This window comes from Meles meles, chromosome 4 (genome assembly GCF_922984935.1).
Source record: "Meles meles chromosome 4, mMelMel3.1 paternal haplotype, whole genome shotgun sequence".
In the NCBI taxonomy this organism is placed as follows: Eukaryota; Metazoa; Chordata; class Mammalia; order Carnivora; family Mustelidae; genus Meles; species Meles meles.
The window spans coordinates 125,371,821-125,396,141 of record NC_060069.1 but is presented as its reverse complement, the minus strand read 5'-3'; the positions used below and the strand labels follow the sequence as shown (position 1 = coordinate 125,396,141).

The 24,321-nt window shown below is 34.1% G+C and overlaps 1 protein-coding gene across 4 annotated transcripts in view; it reads left to right on the top strand.

Annotated features, from left to right (window-relative positions):
• The window catches only part of CADM2 (cell adhesion molecule 2), a 1,108,651-nt gene that overhangs the window by 934,809 nt on the left and 149,521 nt on the right, over positions 1-24,321 (top strand). For all 4 annotated transcript variants that reach the window (XM_046003329.1, XM_046003331.1, XM_046003328.1 and 1 more), the window contains one exon: positions 14,238-14,408. In XM_046003329.1, the coding sequence (XP_045859285.1) occupies positions 14,238-14,408 (171 nt within the window). The remainder of the gene's footprint in view (positions 1-14,237; positions 14,409-24,321) is intronic.

Sequence of the window (24,321 nt, the reverse complement as noted above, 5' to 3'; positions counted from 1 at the left end):
ATATTTCCCAGCACCCTTTATTGAAGAGGCTTTTCCCATTATATATTCTTGCCTCCTTTGTTGTGGATTAATTGACCATATAATTGTGGGTTTATTTTGGGGCTCTCTATTCTGTTCCATTGATCTATGGGTCTTTCTCTGTGTTTGTACCATACTGTTTTGATTACTACAGTTTATAGTATATCTTGAAATCTGGAACTGTGATACCTCCAGCTTTGTTTTTGTTTTTCAAGATTGCTTTGGCTAATTCAGGGTCTTTTGTGGTTCCATACAAACTTTAGGATTGTTTGTTTTATAAGGTATTAAATCTTAATAGATACTTGAACATTCCTGAGCCATTAAACAATAATCAAACTAGGTCCAGTTTTGTTTTTGTTTTAGAAAGAGAGGGACTCTGACAACTCATCATGTGCTAGAAGGATTTGTATTAATTAAAAAAAACAGTGATTAATATAAAAGGTAATGATTTTGGAACACAGCTAATTTGGTAAAGAAAATAAGATGAAACCCAAAGTGAGATTAACAAGTGAGTTATTTTCATAAAGTCTTTCACATTTACTAATGGTGGGTGACAAATTTTTTTGTTAGTACTTTTAGCTACTACAAAGAAAGAGAGACATAATCAATTAATTATTATATCCACGAAAGACTGTACAAAACAGATCTAACATTTTCTGGAACTGAGAGTCAAGAGAGAAAGAGAATTCCTCTCTGTATCCACAAGTGTCAAACAAATGTGTATGTATTGAATGGAGTCAGGGTACATATAACAAGATCCATACAGCATATATTTGTAGTACCTTTCAATGCAATCCTGTGGGATGACATTTAAGAGATACCTGATCCAAGAATAACGTTCCACCTGTCTGAATAAATTCAAAGTGAAGTTTTAGAATATTTAGATGAAGTGTCTCCTCTTTATCAGTTATCCATAAATATTATTACACTCATTTGAACTTTTGAAATTGATTAACAACAACTGAGTTTCAGTAAAATTCCTTACCAAGTAAAACAGTTGTTTTATGTGCTGGTTAATGGTAGAAGCATAGCTTTAAAAACCAGGATGACACTGGCACCTCTAATAAACCTGGAGCATTATGAGAAAAATGTACAGAAATCTCCCCCTTTCTGGTTGGAGTTGTAGGATGGAACACTCATGGGCAAAAATGAGACTGGTCTCATGAATCTGTTTTGAAGTCTTCTCCCGCGAATGAACGAAAACGGTTACCAGAATTAGAGTTCTACCATATAAGATGTGACCTCTATATTTTTCTTCTGGAGAAAATTAAAACAGAAACAAAATACTTACCTTGTATATGAAAGAAAAATATTTCATAAAATACTTTTTGAACACTCAACCTTAAAAGAAGAAAAAAAAAAGATGAAGTACTGGCATTCCCTTCAAGACAAACTGAATTTAAAATACACATCTAAGGGAGTGCCTGGGTGGCACAGGGGGTTACGTGGCTGACTTTTAGTTTTGGCTCAGCTCATGACCTCACAGTCAAGAGATCCATGCTTATTGCACAGAGTCTGCTTAAATTTCTCTCTCCCTTTTCCTCTGTGCTTCCTCCCACATTCTTTCTTGTGCACATGCTCTCTCTCTCTCTCAAATAAATAAATCTTAGAAAAATAAAATATGCATCTAAGTTACTGAATGAATTAACCAGCCATAGTTACTTTATGTCAATTTTAAAAACAGGGAGTTGGTTATCTTCTAAAAATGGTATATTTAGTTTTAGAAAATTTGATCTATAGAACTTCTTTTAAACAGTTATTACACAATACATCCAGTTGTCCAAAATGATCACTTCAAATTTTTGAGATAAAGTTATCTCATATTATGCTCACATTTCCCCTTCTCTATGATAAGAGGGCATGTATCATCTTACTAACAAACTGTCAGATCATTAAAGTACAATTAATATGGATTCAGAATAATTCCCTAAAAGTATCATCTGATCCACAATAAAACATTTGTACAAACCCAGACTTTAAAAATAATAGTAAAGTTCAAGTCCTACAGAAGCATCAATATCTAGGATAAGCACTGCAACCCTGTCCATTTCTTGGTCATGGCTAGAAAATCAAAGGCCCAAATAGATTAGGAGAAGTTATATAATATCCTGCATATTTCCTAAGAGATAGCTCTCAGTGATGAGACATTATGCCACTCCCAGTACTGAGAACAGGTGAAAGCTGTGTCTAATTCTTTCCTTGTTCCCAGTGTGGCTGTAGCATATTGGCCTTCCAACAGACTAAAAGGAAACTGGCCCACATTACATGCATGTCTGATAAAGAAGGCTTCCACAGGATGCAAAACAAGATTGCCCTTTGTAGGAATGGGAGTATACTCTTTCTGGATCTGTTTAAATGGGATTAAAATCATAAAAGTGCAGAAAGGAAACGCATCACAAAAATTCAGATTGTAGTACTCAAGGTGATTAGAACCATTGTGAAGACAAGGTGACTTTCCAAGGAACTGCACTTTAGATGATTTCCTTTTGAAAAATCTAGTCCAAAAGAGACTGGAAACTATAAGCATTGAGGCATGTGACTTAACATTACAAATATGGAAAGGTAAATATGGATGTAGCTCCTGAGATTTGATATTTTATGCAAATTATTGTATGTTTTAAAAAAATACACAGATGACCTTTGTTCCTTAGCTAACTTGATTCAGGGCTTCTAAATTTGTTTAATTGAGGGGTTCCAGGGATCTCACTAACAATTACATCTGCTTGTTTTTCCACCTTAGCTCTTGGCGAGATCAAATCTAAAACCTCCAGTACAAGCAGACTACTTTATACATTCCAAGTCTCATAAAGATAAATATAAAAAATGGTAGATAAATACTTACTTTGAGACTTCGCCTTCAAGAAATGTTCACCAAAATAACTTGTTGAGAAGCACACTTGAGCAATTTTCTTAGGAAGATTTCTTTTTGAAATTTTTTATTTTAGAAAATTTCTAACATAGACACTAATAGTATAATTAGACAGTTCATAACTGTCACCTACCCAAAGCAACCACTATTCTGATTATTTGCAAACAAGTGCTAAAAGTCCAGAACCTCCTTTGCAAAAAAAGATAGAAGGATAGCAGCAAGGATTATGAGGAAAGTAATCTGACAAACAACTCTGTTTATTGCTTGCTCTCAACTTATTTTGATCATCATACCAATACATTATATGATACATGAAATGCATATTTTGAAAAATGTTAAAAATGAGAAGAAATTCATATTTTAAAATAGTAAATGTAGAATGGGAGGTTAGGAACAGAGGAAATTAAAATGATAGGGAGAGATTGAGATGAAGAAAGAAAGGGGGTTAGAGTAAATCCCAATATTTCCTCTTCATCTTTGGTTACATCTCTCTCTCTCTTTCTTTCTCTTTTTTTTTCTTATTAACATATAATGTATTATTTGCTTCAGAGGTACAGGTCTGTGAATCATCAGTCTTACACAGTTCACAGCACTCAACATAGCACATACCCTCCTCAAGGTCAATAACCCAGCTATACTATCCCTCCCTCCCACCCCCCAGAAACCCTCTATTTTTTTCCTGAGATTAAGAGATTTTTATGGTTTGTCTCCTTTCCCAGTCCCATCTTGTTTCATTTTTTCCCTCCCGACCCCCCACAACCCCCTGCCCTGTCTCTCAAATTAGTCATATCAGAAAGATCATATGATAATTGTCTTTCTTTGGTTGACTTATTTTGCTTAGCATAATACCCTCTAGTTCCATCCACATTGTTGCAAGGCAAGATTTCAGAGGGTTTTTTGATGGCTGCATAGTATTCCTCTGTGTGTGTGTGTGTGTGTGTGTGTGTATCACATCTTCTTATCCATTCATCTGTTGATGGACATCTAGCCTGTTTCCATAGTTTGGCTATTGTGGACATTGCTGCTATAAATATTCGGGTGCACGTGCCCCTTTAGATCACTACATTTGTATCTTTAGGGTAAATACCCAGTGGTGCAATTGCTGGGTTGTAGGATAGCTCTATTTTCAACTTTCTGAGGAAACTCCATACTGTTTTCCAGAGTGGCTACACCAGCTTGCATTCCCACCAACAGTGTAGGAGGGTTTCCCTTTTTCTGTATCCTCACCAACACCTGTCATTTCCTGACTTGTTAATTTTAGCCATTCTGATGGGTGAGGTGGTATCTCACTGTGGTTTTGATTTGTATTTCCCTGATGATGAGTGATGTTGAGCACTTTTCATGTCTGTTGGCTATTTGGATGTCTTCTTTGCAGAAATGTCTGTTCATGTCTTCTGCCCATTTCTTGATTGGATTATTTGTTCTTTGGGTGTTCAGTGTGATAAGTTCTTTATAGATTTTGGATATTAGCCCTTTATCTGATACATCATTTGCAAATATCTTCTCCCATTCTGTCATTTGTCTTTGGTTTTGTTGACTGTTTCCTATGATGTGCAGAAGTTTTTATCTTGATGAATTCCCAGTAGTTCATTTTTGTCCTTGCTTCCCTTGCCTTTGACGACATTTCTGGGAAGAAGTTGCTGTGACTGAGATCAAAGGGGTTGCTGACTGTGTTCTCTTCGAGGATTTTGATGGATTCCTGTCTCACATTGAAGTCTTTCATCCATTTTGAGTATATTTTTGTGTGCGGTGTAAGGAAATGGTCCAGTTTCATTCTTCTGCATGTGGCTGTCTAATTTTCCCAACACAATTTGTTGAAGTGACTCTCTTTTTTCCATTGGGCATTCTTTCCTGATTTGTTGAAGATTAACTTACCATAGAACTGAGGGTCCATTTCAGGACTCCTTTTCTGTTCCATTGATCTATGTGTCTGTTTTGTGCCAGTACCATCCTGTCTTGATGATCACAGATTTGTAATAGAGCTTGAAGTCTGGTATTGTGATGCTACCAACTTTGGTTTTCTTTTTCAACATCTGGCTATTCAGGGTCTTTTCTAGTTCCATATAAATTTTAGGATTATTTGTTCCATATCTTTGAAATAAAATTGAATTTTATTTTGATAAGGATTGCATTAAACGTGTAGATTGCTCTAGGTAACATAGACATTTTCACAATATTTTTTCTTCCCAATCCCTGAACATGGAATGTTTTTCCATTTCTTTGTGTCTTCCTCAATTTCTCAATTTCTTTCATGATTACTTTATAGTTTTCTGAGTATAGATTCTTTGTCTCTTAGATTAGGTTTATTCCGAGGTATCTTATTGTTTTGGGTGCAGTTGTAAATGGGATTGGCTCCTTAATTTCTCTGTCTTTTGTCTTGCTGTTGGTATATAGAAATGCAACTGATTCCTGTGCATTGATTTTATATCCTGACACTTTACTGGATTCCTGTATGAGTTCTAGCAGTTTTGGAGTGGAGTCTTTGGGTTTTCCACATAAACTATCATATAATCTGATATAAATTATGATATAACATGTGTGACAGTTTCACTTCCTCTTTGCCAACTTGGAAGGCTTTTATCTTTTTGTAGTCCAGTTGCTTAGGCTAGGACTTCTAGTACTATGTTCAATAGCACTGGTGATAGTGGACAACCCTGGTGTGTTCCTGACCTTAGGGGAAAAGCTCTATTTTTCTGTATTTGCTGTAGGTTTTTCATAGATGGCTTTCATGATATTGAGCTATGTATCCTCTATCCCTACACTGTGAAGATTTTTGATCAAGAAAGGATGTTGTACTTTGTCAAATGCTTTTTCAGCATCTATTGAGAGTATCATATATTTTTTGTTCTTCCTTTTATTAATGCATTATATCACATTGATTTATTTGTGGATGTTGAGCCAAACTTGCAGCCCAGGAATAAATACCGCATGGTTGTGGTGAATAATCCTTTTAATGTACTGTTGGATCCTACTGGCTAGTATTTTGGTGAGAATTTTTGCATCTGTGTTCATCAAGGATATTGGTCTGTAATTCTCTTTTTTGATGGGGTCTGGTTTTCAGATCAAGGTAATGCTGGCCTCATAAAATGAGTTTGGAAGTTTTCCTTCCATTTATGTTTTTTGGAAAAGTTTCAGAAGAATAGGTATCAATTCTTCTTTAAATATTTGGTAGAATTCCTGTGGGAAGCCATCTGGCCCTGGGGTCTTGTTTTTGGGAGGTTTTTGATGTCTACCTCAATCTCCTTACTGGTTATGGAGTAACCATAAACTACCATAACTATGGTTACCAAAATGGTAATGTATTTTCAATGACAGCCTACCTGGATATGATATTCTCGGCTGCATATTTTTCTCATTTTGTACTTTGAATATATCATGCCATTCCTTTCTAGCCTGCCAGGTCTCTGTGGATAGGTCTGCTGCCAATCAAATATTTCCACCATTGTATGTTCCAGACCTCTTTCCTGAGCTGTTTTCAGGATTTTCTTTGTCCTTGAGACTTGCAAGTTTTACTATTAGATGTTGGAGTGTTGACCTATTTTTATTGATTTTGAGGAGGGATTCTCTATACCTCCTGGGTTTGATGTTTGTTGCCTTCACCAAATTAAGGAAGTTCTTTGCTATAATTTAGTTCAATATACCTTCTACCTCTCTCTCTCTCTTTCTTCTTCTTCTGGAAGCCCAATTATTCTAATATCGTTTCATCTTATGGTATCACTTATCCCTCGAATTCTTCCCTCATGGTCCAGTAGTTGTTTGTCTTTCTTTTACTCAGCTTCTTTGGTCTCCATCATTTGGTCCTCTATGTCACTAATTCTCTCTTCTGCCTCATTTATCCTAGCTGTAAGAGTCTCCAATTTTATTGTGCCTCATTAATTGCTTTTTTTAATTTCAACTTGGTTAGATTTTAGTTCTTTTATTTCTCCAGAAAGGGATTTTATTTCTCCAGAAAGGGATTTTCTAGTATCTTCCATGCTTTTTTTTTTCCTGAGCCCAGCTAGCATGTTGATAATCATCATTCTGAACTCTAGTTCTGCATCTTACTAATGTCTCCATTTTGATAAGGTCCATAGTCATTGGTACTGCCTTTTTCTTTTTTTGTGGTGAGTTTGTACACCTTGTCATTTTATCCAGAAAAAATAGATGAATGAGGGGCACCTGCGTGGCTCAGTGGGTTAAAGCCTCTGCCTTTGGCTTGGGTCATGATCCCAGGATCCTGGGATTGAGCCCCACATCAGACTCTTTGCTGAGCAGGGAGCCTGCTTCCTCCTCTCTCATCTCACTGCCTGCCTCTCTGCCTACTTATGATCTCTGTCTGTCAAATAAATAAATAAGATCTTTAAAAAAATAGATGAATGTGAGAACCAAATACTAAAAGTGTAGCAACGACCCTAGAAAAATATACCCTAGCCTAATTGTAAGAGCCCTGAAACTAGAGGGAGAAGAATGAAGGGAAAATATATATATGAGACTGGTGAATAGGACAGAGGCACATACTTGATTTTGGGTATATTTTGGTCTGCTGGAAGAATCTGCCTCCTAAATTTTAAAAAAAGGAATATATATATATATATATATATATATATATATATGGGTAAATACAATGAAGGAATAGCATATGACTGTAAAGATGAAAATTTTTAAAAAGATTCTAAAAAAAGAATTGATAAGAAATTGATTGAAAAAAGAAAAAAAATGGAGGTTAGAATGTGATTAGACTGGAGACTAGAACAAAGTCATGTGCTAGATTAGGGTTTATTTTGATCTGTTAGAAGAAACTGTATCCCAAAATTTAAAGAAAGATAAACCTATATGTATACAAAAAATAAGGTTAAATACAATGAAGGGATAGAATATAACAATGAAAATTTAAAAAGATTTTTTAAAAAGGTATTGATAAGATAAAATAGTCAAAGAGGTTAAAATAGGAAAGAGGAAAAATTTTAAAAATAGAATAAGTAAAAACAAAATTTGAAAAGTTTAACTCTGAAAGACTAAAGAATCATGTGAAAAGAGCCATGAGTCTATGGGTTGCATTCCCCTAGCTCTGGAGTTCCACAATTCTCATTGATCAGTGAACTTGTTCTTGGCTGGGCGTTCTTCCTGATTTCTGGGGGAGGAGCCTCTTGCAGTGATTCTCAAATGTCTTTGCCCAAGGTGGAATTGCACTGCCTTTGCCAGTGGCCAGGCTAAGTAATCTGCTTGGTTTTGCTTGAAGGGGCTTTTGTTCCCTGAATGCTTTCTGAACAGCTTTGGAGGATGGGAATGAAAATGGCGGCCTCCCAATCTCCAGCCCCATAAGAGCTAAGAGTTCAGGGCTCCACTCCTTAGCACACCTCAGAGAAAAGCAGTCAATCCCTCCAGTCTCCCTGGTCTCTGGCTGAACTCCAAGTTCACCTGGCTTGTGACCGAGAATTTCTATCTCTGATGCACGGCCCCATTTGGAGACTCCAAACCCAGCAGATTCCTGCAGCACACTCCCGTGAGGCTCCTCCCAGAGAAGGAAGGAGGGGTCTCCCTGGATCTGCCACTTGTGGCATCCCTGCTTGAAGACCACTGGCGTGATTTTGCCACGGATCATGGTTTAAGGTAGCCCCGAGCTGAGAGCTTGCTCCTTGTCTCTGTCTCTGCAGTCAGCTTCCCCACTCTGATACCTGGGAGGTTTGCACACTCAGACACCCCTGATCTTTTAGTGACCCCACAGGTCCTGAGACCACACTGTACCCTCAAGGGCTCGGCACCCGGTGAACCTGGAGTGATGTCCTTCAATGGAGTAGATGTCTAAAATTTCACATTTTGTGCTCCACTCTTCTACAGCTTGCCAGGAGCTGGCTTCACCCCGGTATGGTCTGTCTTCCCATCTATCACCTCAGATTCACTTCTCTGCACATCCAACCCTCCAGAAAGAGGCCACTTTTCTGTTCATAGAATTGCTGCTATTCTTCTGTTCTATCTCCTGTTGAGTTTGTAGGTGTTCAGAATGGCTTGATAACTATCTAGTTCAATTCCTGGGACCAGATGAACTTTGGGTCTCCTACTCCTCCCCATCTTGCTCCTCCCTCACATCTCTGGTTTTGATGTGTCATCTACTTTACCCTTGTTCCTCAAAATATGTCCGTGGGCCAGCAGGATACCTTAAGGCTCCATCCTACAAAATATTGAATCAGAATCTACATTTTACCAAGATCCAATGGTGGTGTGTATGCACATCCCATTTTGAAAAATACTGCTCTAGATTGCAATGTTGTTGAAGGACATGGGAAAGGAGAAAAAATGGAAACCCTGAAATAAGACAGAGCTTGAAAGAAGAGTACACATACAATCAGCAAATTGTACAATATAAAAAAAAGTCTATTGATTTTAGAACTATGAATGCATCAGTTATTTTATAAAGCTAGAAAGCAAAAACACAGATAAATTTTAATTACTATTTTCTGCCTGTATTTTGGGGGAGTGGGGATAAGGAGAAGATCATATAAAATATAGGAAAAAATAATATGATTGGCTTTTCTTGATTTTTTTTTTCCTTACTCATCTTATAGCTTCTAGGAACACTATAGGCTGTACCATAGCCTAATATTAAAAGTAACAAATTATACTTTGTTTATTCTATTTGAATGATGTTCATTAAAATTTTATGTTATATACAATTGCTATCAGATTTTATGTGTCCAATTAATATTATATTAAGTGATTTTTTTCAAAGATTTTATTTATTTATTTGAGAGATGGAGATCACAAGTAGGCAGAGAGTCAGGCAGAGAGAGAGGAAGGGAAGCAGGCTCCTGGCTGAGCACAGAGTCTGATGTGGGGCTTGATCCCAGGATCCTGGGATCATGACCTGAGCCGAAGACAGAGGCTTTAACCCACTTTTAGCCACCCAGGCACCCCTTAAGTGATATTTTTGTAAAGGAATCAGGTAAAGGAAGCAGAAGTGTGGGTTCTTAAAATACAGCTGTGATTAAAATTAAACAATTAGCAGCAATATTTTAGAATAAATTTTCATATATTATATAACATAATTATAAAAGTGGTTTGTTAAGAGATCTAAATTTTCTTATACTGCCACTGCTTAGAGCTACAAACCAGAAAATGTTGGACATGTATTTAAAGGAAAGAATATAAAATATAAAAATGACACAACACTTTGTATAAATCTATAAAACACTGAAAAGTAAAAGATCTCTCTCTCTCTCTCACACACACACATATATTTAATATAACAAAGGGCTCTAAATGCATCTGTATTATCATGACATATTTTGACTGAAAGGCAATAATTTCATCTTTTACTCTAATATTTTTTAACTGAGATTGAAACTAATTTTCAAATGCAAAAATCTTAGAAATGACTTTGCTTAGCAAAAATGAATTATTTCATGAAACATATTTATGAAAAATCTTGTATCCTGTATGATTGATTTATAGTTAAAAAGATAGAATTGAGACTTTTATGTTCTCCTACTTTTCAAATGTAAGAGTTTTTCTCCTTTCAAATGTTAGAATTTTTTCTTACTCTCAAAAGTGTCTAAATTACATAAAAAATTTGTAATGGTAAAGTCTTTATTAGGTATTTTTTTTCTTAATTTGTGAACACAATCATATATTTTCAAGAACAAGACATGGAATGTTTACCTAGTTTTATCCTTTACTAATATTTATTCCATTTTTTTTTAAATCAAACAATAAGATAAAGTCAGACTTCTCTGGAAATAAGTAAAACTCAATGGACCATGCAAATATCTACCTACCAAATACCTTAAATTCAATATACGTTCAAAGTCAAATCTTTACATAGTGCATAACAATGGAGAAACTGAATTTAAATTACTTTGTTGTAATTAATATGTCCTTAAATGTTTTAAAAATAAAATAATACATAATAAAATAAAATATTTTATGAGCTTTAATTCAACATAACTCTTCACCTGAAATTATCATTTTTCATTTGAAATGAAAGAATAAAAAAATGGAACAACTTTCTCCCTTAACTACATTTAAGATCTAGTTAAATCTTAACTATAGCCTATCATTTTGATTTCTAACCCATTGACATTACCCCTTCTTATCAAGTACTTTGGACTTAAGAACTTTTAAATTAAATAAAAATATTATAAACCTCTTTTCCATAAAGAACAAATAATCCCTGAGTGCACCAATTAGCAATGAATCTAAATCATGCACAAAATATCAATAAATGAATATATATCTTGATGAAAGTATTCCTCAAGATTTCATTCATGCTGAAATAAATCCTTCAGCCAAGTGAAGAGCATTTATCTCAATGTAAATTTCACTGCAACTATGTATTTTTAAATATTCAAATTATTCAGATGATTTTTTTTCAATTAAAAAATCTTTTTTCAAGCAAAATCTTTTTTTTTGTTTGTTTCAGGTTTTTATTTAAATCCAGTTAGTTAACATACAATGTAATATTAGTTTCAGGAGTAGAATTTAATGAATCATCACTAACATAAAACACCAAATGTTCATTATAACAACTATCCTCCTTAATATTAATCACCTATTTCACTCATTTCCCTGTCTACCTCCCCTCCAGTAACCCTCAGTTTGTTCTCAGTCTGTTTTATGGTTTGCCTGTCTCCTTTTTCCCCCATGGTCATGTGTTTTGTTTCTTAAATTCCACATATGAGTGAAATCATATGGTATTTGTCTTTCACTGACTAACATTTCTCTTAGCATAATACACTCTAGGTCCATCCCCATCATTACAAATGGAAAGATTTCATTATTTCTGATGACTAGGTAATATTTCACATTTTCTTTATCCATTCATCCATCATGGATATTTGGGCTATTTTCTGTAACTTGGCTATTATTGATAGAGTGGCTATAAATATCGTGGTGCATGTATCCATTTGAATTAGAATTTTTGTATCCTTTGGGTAAATAACCAGTAGTGTAATTGCTGGATCACAGGAGTGTTCTATTTTTAACTGTTTGAGGAACCTCCTTACTGTTTTCCAGAGCGGCTGCATCAGTTTGTATTCTCACCAGCAGTATAAGAGGGTTCCCCTTTCTCCACATCCTTGCCAACATCTACTGTTTCCTGTATTCTTAATTTTAGCTATGCTGACAGGTGTGAGGTGGTATCTCATTGCAGTTTTGATTTGTATTTCACTAATGGTGAGTGATGTTGAGCATCTTTTCATGTGTCTGTTAGACATCTGGATATCCTCTTTGGAAAAGTATCTATTCATGTCTTCTGCCCATTTATTAAGTGGATTATTTGCTTTTTGGGTGTTGAGTTTGATATGTTCTTTATACATTTTGTATACTAACCCTTTATCAGATATGTCATTTGCAAATATCATCTCTTATTCTGTAGACTGCATTTTAATTTTGTTGATTGTTTCTTTACTGTGCAGAAGCTTTTTATCTTGATGAGGTCCCAATTGTTCATTTTTGCTTTTGTTTCCCTTGTCTCTGGCAACATGTCTAATAAGAAGTTAGTACAGCCAAGGTCAAAAAGTTACTGCCTGTGTTCTCCTCTCAGATTTTGACAGTTTACTGTCTCACATTTAGGTCTTCCATTGATTTTGAATTTATTTTTGCATATGGTTTAAGAAAGTGGTACAGTTTCATTCTTCTGCATGTTGCACAGTCCAGTTTTCCCAACATCATTTGTTGAAGAGACTGTCTTTTCATTGGATTTTCTTTCCTTCTTTGTCAAAGATTAGTTGACCATAGAGTTATGGATCCATTTCTGGGTTTTCTACCCTGTTCTATTGATCAATGTATCTGTTTTTGTGCCAGTACCATACTGTCTTGATGAATGCAGTTTGTAATATAGCTTGAGGTCCAGAATTTTGATACCTCCAGCTTTGCTTTTCTTTTTCAAGACTGCATTTGCTATTCGGGGTCTTTTGTGGTTCCATACAAATTTAGGATTATTTGTTCTATCTCCGTGAAAGACACTGTTTGTATTTTTATAAGGATTACATTGTATATGCAGATTGCTTTTTAACAATATTTACTCTTCTAGTCCATGAGCATGGAATGTTTTTCCATTTCTTTGTGTCTTCTTCAATTTCTTTCATAAGTGTTTTATAGTTTTCAGAGTACCATTTTTTTACCTCTTTGGTTTATTCCTAGGTATCTTATGGTTTTTGCTGTAATTGTAAGTGGGATTATTTCCTTGATTTCTCTTTCTGCTGCTTCCTTATTAGTGTGTAGAAATGCCACAGATTTCTGTATATTGATTTTGTATCCTGTGCTATTACTGAATTCATGTATCAGTTCTATCAATTTTTTGGAGTCTTTCAGGTTTTCTACATAGAGTATCAAGTCACCTGGGAATAGTGAAATTTGGACTTCTTCCTTGCCAATTTGGATGTCTTTTATTTCTTTGTGTTTTTTCATTGCTGAAGCTAGGACTTCTAGTAATATGTTAAGTAACAGTGGTGAGAGTGGATGTCCCTATCTTGATCTTGACCATAGAGGATAAGCTTTGTTTTTCCCCATTGAGGATTATATTCATTGTTTGTCTTTTGGATATGGCCTTTATGATGTTGAAGTATGTTCCTCTATCCCTACTTTGTTGAGGGATTTATCAAGAATGGATGTTGTACTTTGTCAGATGCTTTTTCTGCATCTATTGGTAAGAGTCATCTGATTCTTATTCTTCCTTTTATTAATGTGGTGTATCACATTAGTTGATTTGTGAATATTGAACCACCATTGCAGCCTATTGATAAATCCTACTTGATTGTGGTGAATGATTCTTCTAATGTACTGTTGGATTTGATTTGCTAGTATTTTGTTGAGAATTTTTGCATCCATGTCCTCTTCCTTTTCTTTATAAAAGATGACAACTTTCTCATCATAGGTATTCTTTAGCAAATAAGTTCATCTCACATTGTTCATGTTGAAATCATAGTTCAAATACATTGTACTTTCTTTTGGGCATAATCAGATGTTGTGAATTTGGCCTTCCCAGCTGTATTTGAGGCTCAGAAAATTAAGATTATCCTCATGTAAACTTAAATCTAAAGAAAGGAGATTAATATTCTAAAATGACCTGGTTTCTCAAATGGAGTATTAGAAACAAAACAAAACAAAACAAAAATCCGGTCACAATAGGAATATAGTTCTATGTCCCACCCTTCTATTTTATTTATACAGTTACTTTTAAATTTTATTTCTGAAGTAGTTATATTTTTATTTGCTCAAACCAAAAAGGAGTAAATGTTAAATTAACAAATATTTGCTTTTTAAAAACTGAAAAAAAGATGGAGACGGTGCTTCTAGTTTTGACTTGAATAAATGAAATCTGTTACATTTTGAAAGATAATGTCACAGAATTTTAAAATGTACATTTTATTTTTAGATGTAAAATATTTAAAAGAAGAGGATGCAAATCGCAAGACATTCACTGTCAGCAGCACACTGGATTTCCGAGTGGACCGGAGCGACGATGGCGTGGCTGTGATCTGCAGAGTAGACCATGAGTCCCTCAATGCTACCCCTCAGGTGGCCATGCAGGTGCTAGAAATACACTGTAAGTAAAAGCTACTCCCTTCCCATTCAGCAGAAGCAAATCTCTTCATCTACATTTACAGTCATTTCAAAATATCCTGAATTACCACATGTGTGCTGCAAAATCTACAGCAAAGTGAAGTACAGCTACTTTCACTGGTATTAATCACATTCAGAGGAAGGTCGTTAGTTCTTGCCTTAATATCATTCTTTAAAAAAAATTAAAAAAAAGATTTTATTTATTATTTGACAGAGAAAGACATAGTGAGATAGGGAACACAAGCAAGGGGAGTGGGAGAGGGAGAAGCAGGCTTCCTGCTGAGCAGAGAGCCCAATGTGGGGCTCATTACCAGGACTCTGGAATCAGGACCAGAGCCAAAGGCAGACACTTAATGACTGAGCCACCTGGGCACCCCTTGAATATCATTCTTGACAAGGAAGAGAAATAAAAGAAATATCCTTATTAAAGCTTAAAACTTCTAATTATGTTCCACATCGTGACTTGATGCATCTGTATGCCTGTGGGTAGGGTAGGAAAAGTTGTTATTTTGGCAGAGTCAATGAGGGTGGACCTTATTGTATGAAAGTGACTTTGTTATACATAAATGTGTTGTCCTCTCTGTGCTTTTAAAATGAGACAATTTTTACCTTCTATATGAGATATTTTAAGTCTTTATAAATACATGGACATATCAATTATGTTTTCTCCATCAACTTCATAATTACTGACAAGTGATAGGAACAACATTAATTGGCTGACTCCAATGGGTCAGTGGCAGTCCTAAATGCTTCGCTGGCATTATTTCATCTCATGCTTCATGTTAGGGCATCAGCATAAAAACCTGATGAGTAGTTACCATCTTTAGTCACAGTTTATGGACAATGACACTGAAGGTTATGTGGTTGAGTCATTTGGCCAAGTTTACACAACTAACAAATGGTAGAAATAATGATGTTTTATTAGTTAGCAAGGCCCTGGGCTATAACAGGTGATCTAGAAATATTTATTCACATGAAAATGAATCAACTGAATATATAAGATAAAGCTGAAAAAAGTAAAGCCCACAGGATTGCATTTCTGAATTCTATTACTTCATTTTTTTAAATATTGGAAAGTTTTTGTTTGTGATAAAGTTATAGTTTAAATTTGTGTGTGATATAAAATTATATTAAATCCTAAAATGTTAAGTCTAAGCACTTGGTCTTTTAAAATCCTCACTTTATTTTGTTTTTGTTTATTTATTCAGTAAGAAATTATTGAGTGCCTACTATGAAACAAGCATCATTTTAGGCACTGGGGTTACATACATGACCAAAAAAATAACATTAACAAAACAAATTAAGATTGTATTCATGTGTCAAAATTACCACACTACCACCACCAACAACAAACTCCAGTTTTCTCATGGCATCCATTCTAGGTAGGAATGACAGAAAAGCAAAATAAGTAAAAACAACTTATAGCATGTTGTGCATTAAGTGCTATGGGAAAAAAATAAAGCAGAGGTAATAAGGAGTATGATTTAGGAGATGGGAATGGAGTTCAAAGAAAGTACATGTGTGTTAGAATATAACATATATAATGTGTTTATATATAAATATTTTATTACATATATTAAATTATATCATTATATGTTATATTATTATAAATATATATTATATTTATATTATACATATATTTAAATAACAAATATTAGTAGACCAGAGTAGAGGATATTAACTGGAGGGTATTTATGAAAGAACATCAGAGATACCAGACATTTTTTTTTTTTACTTTTTGATAGAGAAATGTCAATCTGTATGATTTTTAATTATTGCTCACTGTGTTTTAATTATTCTTAGTTTAATAGTAATTGAAATTATTATACTATTTTAAATACTTTCAATTATATTAACTTAGTTTCATTAATTTTCCTCTTATTCTCATTGAAACAAATTCCACAGCAAGCATATTTTAGAGCCCAAACTGAGGTTGTCTTCAAATTTCAACATTTATTTGCAGTGACACCTTGGGATAATTACTAAAACTGTTTGAGCTTTGATTTTTAAATTAGATAATTCATTCATACAAGGATCAAACTAGACAATTTTTTTATGGCATTTAAAATCTTTCAATGAGTGCCAGTTGCCTTAGTTCAAGCTGCTGTAACAATATACCCATATCCTGGGTGGCTTATAAACCAAAGAAGTTTATTTCTCACAGTTCTGGAAGCTGGAAGTCCAAGATCAAGGGGCAGGTAAGGGGTTTCATCCTGGTTCATAGATGGCTATCTCCTCCCTGTGTCTGCACATGGCAGAAGGGGCTAAGGAACTCTTTTGTAAGAGACCTAATCCTAGTCATAACTTTCCAGTAGCCCCATCTGTAAATATATCACATTGGGAATTAGGTTTCAATGTATGAATTTTAGAGGGACACAGACATTCAGCCTATAGCACCTTCTCTTTCCTATTTTTTATCAACATGTTTTTCAAAATGTAGGAAATTGTATAATTTGATATGTCAAGAGGATCCAGGTTATCAGAATTTGACTTAAACTTTTTTTCACTTATATATAGAGTGATGAGAGATTTAAAAATAATATTTAATTACTAATTTAACTATAATTTTCTATATTAATAAAAGAAAATAATTAAGTCATAACATTTATTAAAGGTTACCTGCCAAAGACTAATCACTAAAAACCCACTAACAGTCAAGTAAAATCAGATATTTGAGTTTGCTATGGCAAAGAAGAGGCATACCAGATGAATCTCTAGGTACTGGTAAGAAAGAGTTTGAAGAGCCTTGTTATAGAATTTGGGTTTGTCCTGAATATTTTAAAGAGGATGCTAGATTGAATGCTTTCAGTATTGGGGCCTAGTCGGGCATGTGTATGTTGGTAACTTTTACCTAGAAAGCAAAAGGATTAAAGCATAATTAGATTTGCTATTATAAAGATGCAACAGTTAATCATGCTAATTTTTTGTGCTTGCTGAGTGTCTTGGTCTCTGTCTTGTTTCAGAACTGGACATGGAATAGACTTGCCTTTGCCTGCTTCTACCTCATAGTCACAGACAGCTCCAGCTGATTATTGTGTAGATTCTGGAGAATCATTTATGGTTTTGAGAATATTTCAGCTTAGCCATCAGATGACAATTTTTAGCCGCCAAAGTCATTGTTACTTTCTTGGGAGTCTAAAATGGAGCTATTATACATGTACTTCCTGGGTAATTTTTGCTGTTCACTATATCTCAGCGTGCATTATTAAGCAAACTTCATGGAGGAAGGCAATTGCCTCATTTTTTAGAAAGTTTTACATGAAAAATATTACACTTGCTATCCAATTAAAAATAGTAACCATTTAATCATATTTTAATATGTAAGTGGCTAGAAGGCAAAGACCATATCTATTTAAATTATTTCTTTTAGCACCCAGCTTACCACCATTCAAGTATGTGAAGGTAATTAAAACTAACTGATGATAATGCTGAATGTTCCTTTAGGGATGCAAAACATTCCCCAGAGATGAACGCAGAGCAGAGAATGGAGAGTGGGGATTAAGCAGTAGTTTGCATTAAAATTAAAGTAAATTGAACAAATTAGGTGTGGTCTTCATGGCTCTGCATAGATACACATGTGCAATATGCATGGTGTGGAAATTTATATCAATATAAGTGGGCAGGAAGAGAAAGAATTGGAAAAGAAAGAAGGTGATTAGTCTAGAATTTGGGGGACATAAATTTTAGGATTTCTGCATTGTTTTACAATGGTCCCATCATGAATAACCATAAAAGTTGGCCCAGGGGTCAACCAGGGGTGGCTCAGTGGGTTAAGCCTCTGCCTTCGGCTCAGGTCATGATCTCAGGGTCCTGGGATCGAGCCCCACATGGGGCTCTCTGCTCAGCAGGGAGCCTACTTCCTCTTGTCTCTCTACCTGCCTCTCTGCCTACTTGTGATCTCTCTCTCTGTCAAATAAATAAATAAAATCTTAAAAAAAAAAAAAAGTTGGCCCAAATGGAGGAACATTTAGCATTTTGGGCCCCCAGAACATAAGAGTTGTCACTGTTTTCTGTGGTGAGTGACAAGACCAAATATATAATTCTACCATAACGGAAAGTTATGACTACACTTGAAATTAAAATCCTGTGTAATTATGGAAAGGCAAGTTTGATAACAAATTAGGACGTGTTAAACACATAAGGCAAAGAGCAAAAAATATAGTAGGAGGAATTATATTTCTAGGCCTATGTTTTAACCCCATAACCTTGTGATACACAATTTAGAAGGACACAGTCTCTAAAGTATTTCATAGTAATCTGCATTTCTTTACAAAATATTAATCATAAATTTAATGCCAGATGAAGGAAAATAGTTTCTTTAAATTTGAAATTTAAGAAAATGCAGACTTTTCACTGTGAACCACAAATAACTGCAAATTTCACTCAACAGATAAAAGCACACGTTGTATCTGAGCAGTGAAAAATGCCACTCTCTTTTTTTATAGATGGAAATTCTAATTCATCTTTCTATTTTTATGCAAATCTCCTTGAAAACAATAACTTTTTATTTGTCTGATTTAATTTTTAGAAGAACAGATTGTATAAGTCAGATTTTATTTAATTTTCAGTAAGAATAATGTATCCACACAGACAGAAAGAAAAATGCACAAAACAAAGAAAAGAAGAAAATAACTGAACATTCTTTTTCTGTATGTGGAACTGAAAAATTTCATAAAAATTCAGCCATTATTGAAAAGGAGAAACAGAAGAGACAGATTAGTAAAATATTTCAGAGTAATGAATGTTCTAACAACTCATTTTAGTACTCTGGGATTGAACTTCCCATATGGTTAAATAAGAACCCAAATTTCTGTGTGTTAAGTTTCTGTGTGTAAATTATATGTATAATTGTCAATATTATATAAATATTAACATATAAATATTAACATAAATATTCAATATATATAAAGTTTATCAAATTATGAAATCATGTTATCATTAATATATTTTGTCATTTACTACTTGACTATAGTGCCATTCTTTGCTTATAATATAAGTAAATGCTTATATATGCACATCATATCAAGCTCCCCCTTACTCAATGCTCCCCAACCTGTCTAGCCCAGGTCAGTGTCTTTTAAATTATTCTATGTTGTTGTATTAACTATTCTTCCACCACTTTTCTATATATTATAGAAAGCACTTGATTAAATGTTTCAGGCTATCCAGGTTTATTAGACAGAAAGATGAGTGTTACAAGTAGATTTTTAAAATAACATCTCACTCATTTGGTGTCTTACTTGTGAAATGCTGATTATCTAATTTACCTGGTCTACCACAAATTATCTATGGCCCAGAGGCCAATGTAAAAGGAGTCAGGAAAGGTGAAATGAGAACTCTCTTTAGGTTAAATTTTCAAAAATTAATATAAATTGTTATTTAGATTAACAAAATGCCACATTAATGCCTGAGGATACTTTGAAAGGGTTTTTGAAAATTTCAAAATATTTCATAAAGCTCATGAAATGTATACATGCTAGAATCATAAAGTAATCTATGCTCCTTGGCAAAAAGATACATTTATCTACCTTAATAAAGGTGCAACCCCTATTTGAGATCCCTACTTTAAAAAAAAAATAATTGAAGTATAATTGGCATACAATATTTTATTAGTTTCAGGTGTATATCATAGTGATTTGATATTTCTGTACATTACAAAATGATCACCATAAGTTTAATTAGCATCTGTCACCATACAAGGTGATTAAAATACTACTGGCTATATTCCCCATGCTGCACATTATATCCCCACGATAATTTTCTTTTACAACTGGGAGTTCGTACCGCTCAATCCCCTTCATCTATTTCACCCATCCCTCAACTCTGCCCCTTCTGGTAACCTACAGTTTGTTTCCTCTATTTATGGGTCTATTTCTGTTTTGTTCATTTGTTTCATTTTTTTGGATTTCACATATATGTGAAAGTGAAAGCATATGTATTTGTCTGACTTCTTTTACTCAGCAGAATACCCCATGTTGTTGCAATTGACAAGATTTGTTTGTTTTTTATGGCTGAGTAGTATTTTGTCACACATACACACAAACATTTTTACCTATTCATTTACTGATGGACACTTAGGTTACTTCCATATCTTTACTATTGTCAGTGATGGTGCAATGAACATAAGGGTGCATATCTCTCTTCAGATTGCTGCTTTTGTTTTCTTTGGATGGAACTGCTGGATCCTAGAGTTCTAATTAATTTTTTGAGGAAATGCCATACTGCTTTCCATAGTGGCTGCTCCAATTTACTTTCTTACCAACAGTGCATAAGGTTTTCCTTTCTCCATATTTTCACCAACACTTGTTATTTTGTGTTGTTTTGATAAATAGCCATTTTGACAGGTGTGAGGTGACAGCTCATTGTGGTTTTGAATTGCATTTCTCTGATAATGAGTGATATTGAACATCGTTTCACAAACTTGCTGGACATCTAAGTCTTCTTTGGAAAAATGTAGTTTCAGACCTTCTGCTTACTCTTTAGTGGGGTTATTTGATTTTCTTGATATTAAATTGTATAAGTTCTTTATGTATTTTGGAAATTGACCCTTTATAGGATATAGGATTTGCAAATATCTTCTTTCATTCAATAGTTTGCTTCTTCATTTTGTTGATGGTTTCCTTCACTGTGCAAAAGCTTTTTGGTTTGATGTACTCCTTTTTTTTTTTTTTTTTTTTATTTTACTTTTGTGGCCTTTGAGAAGACTGGTTCAAAAAAAAAAAATATTTGCAAAGACTGATGTCAAAGAGCCTACTGCCCATACTTTCTTCTAGGAGTTTTATGGTTTATGTTCTACATTCAAATTACATCTTAAATTCATTTTCATATATGGTTGTCAAATAGAGTTAAACTTCTTCAGGAAGGATACATTCATATATTGCCCATAATGGTATATTATTCACATGTGGTCATGAGGTACATATTTTTTCTTTTATACGTGAAAGAATATTTTATTTATCCCTGCAATATTGAATTATTTAAAATAATTGAATCATTAAATATTTTAAGTGATCTGAGTGCAGGGATTCACTGTTACTATAAAATTTCTGTTACTAATAGAAGTAAACATTTTTTGTTATTAAATCTCAGTGAAGAGAAGAATATATATTTATGAGCAGAAATTCCACATTTTAACAAATATTAAATTCATATATTAAACTAATATAATATATTCTTAACTGGCCTTTCCTAATCAATCTTATTATGAAGTTCCTAATCAAGCTTATTTTAGAAGTTTTAACATGATTTTAAGCACACAAATTAATTTCATAAAAAGGCAGTCAAAAATAGCTCTCAAATGATGGAACGTATGTATTGTACAGATGACAATGTATTGTTTGCAGTTAAATTTAAGTCAATTTAATCAAGGAAAAAACTGGATATGAAAATGAGACAGAAATGATTTTGACAAGTAAAAGCAAATATTAAGAAATAAGCATAAGTGATTCATGTCCAATATTTTTAACTTCTGATTAAATAACTTCTGCTTTTAAAATATAGTTCATTTGATTTTTCCTTTTTTTTTTTTCCTTTAGTGGGAGAAGGGGGAAGAGGGGCAGGAGGAGGAGAGAGAGAATATTAGGCAGGCTCCATACCCAGTGCAGAGCCCAACACAGGCTCACTCTCACAACCCTAAGATCATGATTTGAGCCCAAATCAGAATCAGCTGCTTAACTGACTAAACCACCAAGGCACCCCCAAGGTTGATTTTTCCAAAGTAATTGCATATTCAGCATCCTAAGATTTTCAAACCGTTCTAGTTCTATTTTCTGATTGTACTATAATATATGTACATACACGTGTTTCTAAGAGAAAAATATATGGTTATTGAACTTTAATGGATTAGCTCTTAACATATCAGAAAGATTGTCATTGCTATTTACTATCTGGTTCCCAAAGACTTTTTTTAATTAGTAGGTTTTATTTTTAAAAGTAGGGGATTTTTTTTTTGTTTGTTTGTTTTCTTAAATTGGGGCTTGAGCTCTTTTTTTTTTTAATTTTATTTATTTATTTAACAGACAGAGATCACAAACAGGCAGAGAGGCAGGCAGAGAGAGAGGGGGAAGCAGGCTTCCTGCTGAGCATAGAGCCGGATGCGGGGCTCAATCCCAGGACCCCGAGATCATGACCTGAGCTGAAGGCAGAAGCTTAACCCACTGAGCCACACAGGTGCCCCTAAAAGTAGTTTTGGTTTATTAAAAAATTTGAGGAGAAAGTATAAAGTTCCCATATTTACCCTACCCTGCCTCTTCACATTTTCCCTGTCATTATTGTGTATTATTGTAGTACATATATTACAATTGATTAACTAATATTCATATATTAGTGTTAACTAAAGTCTTTTATTTTACCTCATTCTTCACAATTTATGTTGTATGATTTTATAAGATTTTGACCAGTTTATAATGTCCTGCAGCCATGGTTACAATATCGTACAAAATGCATTCACTGCCCTAAAACCCGCTGTGATTCACCACTGGATTGCTCTTTCCCCCTCCTCAACTCCCTGGCCACCAATGATCTATTAGCTAGCTGTATAGGTTTGCCTTTCCTAGGATGTCATGTAGTTGGAGTTATATAGCATATAGTCTTTTTAGACTTTTTTCTTTCACATTTAAGGTTCTGACAAGTGTTTTTGTGGCTTGATAGGACATTTCTTTTTATTGCTAAATAATATTCTACTGTCTGGATATTCCAGAGTTTGTTTATCCATTCACCTATTGAAAACTATCTTAGATACTGCCAAATTCTGACAATTATGAATATACCCAGTATAAATACCTGTGCATAGGTTTTTGTTTGAATAGAAGTTTTCAACTTCTTTGAGTAAATGACATTCAGTTTTAAATTAGAACAAATTTAAGCAAAAAGCAAATTGATTGATTAGGAAGAGGCAATGTATCTCAATATTACTAAGATTAAAACATGAAATTTTAGAAAATCTGAATGTTTATCTTATACTATAAATAGAATTGCTAGTAAGACTGTATTTAGCTTTGTAATAAATTGCAAACAAATTTGTACAATAGTGGTATCGATTTGCATTGCTACCAGCAATGAGTAAGTGTCCCTATTGGTCCATGTCCTCACTATCATTTGGAGTTGTCAGTGTTTTGGATTGAGGTCATCCTAAATAGTGGTGGTATCTCATTTTAATTTGCAACTCCAGGATGTATGAGGCTGAGCATCTTTTCAGATGCTATTTTTCATTTGCATATCTTTTTTGGTGAGGTGTCTATTTAGATTTTTTTTTTCATTTTATTTATTTTTTCAGCGTAACAGTATTCATTCTTTTTGCACAACACCCAGTGCTCCATGCAAAACGTGCCCTCCCCATTACCCACCACCTGTTCCCCCAACCTCCCACCCCTGACCCTTCAAAACCCTCAGGTTGCCCCAACCTCCCACCTCTGACCCTTTTAGACTTTTGCCAAATTTTTAATACGGTTGTTTTTCTGGTTGAGTTTTAAGAGTTCTTTGCACATTTTGGATACCACTCATTTATCATACACATCCTTTGCAAATACTTTCCTCATTGTATTTTCATTTTCTTAACGTGTCTTTCTCAAGGTCAAACATATTTAAGGAAAATTCAACTTAACCATTTTTTTTTCTCTCATGGATTATGTTTTCAGTGTTACCTAAAAAGTTGTCACTAAAGCCAGGGTCAACTAGATTTCTCCTATATTATCTTCTAGAAGTTTTATAGTTTTGCACTTTACATTTAAGTCTATGATCCATTCTGAATTAATTTTTGTGAATATATAAAGTCTATGTGTGGATTATTTTTTTGCATGGGGATGTCTTGTTCCAGCGTTTGTTAAACAAACTATCATTTCTCCACTGAATTGTCTTTGCTCCTTTGTTAAAGCTCCGTTAACTATATTTATGTGGGG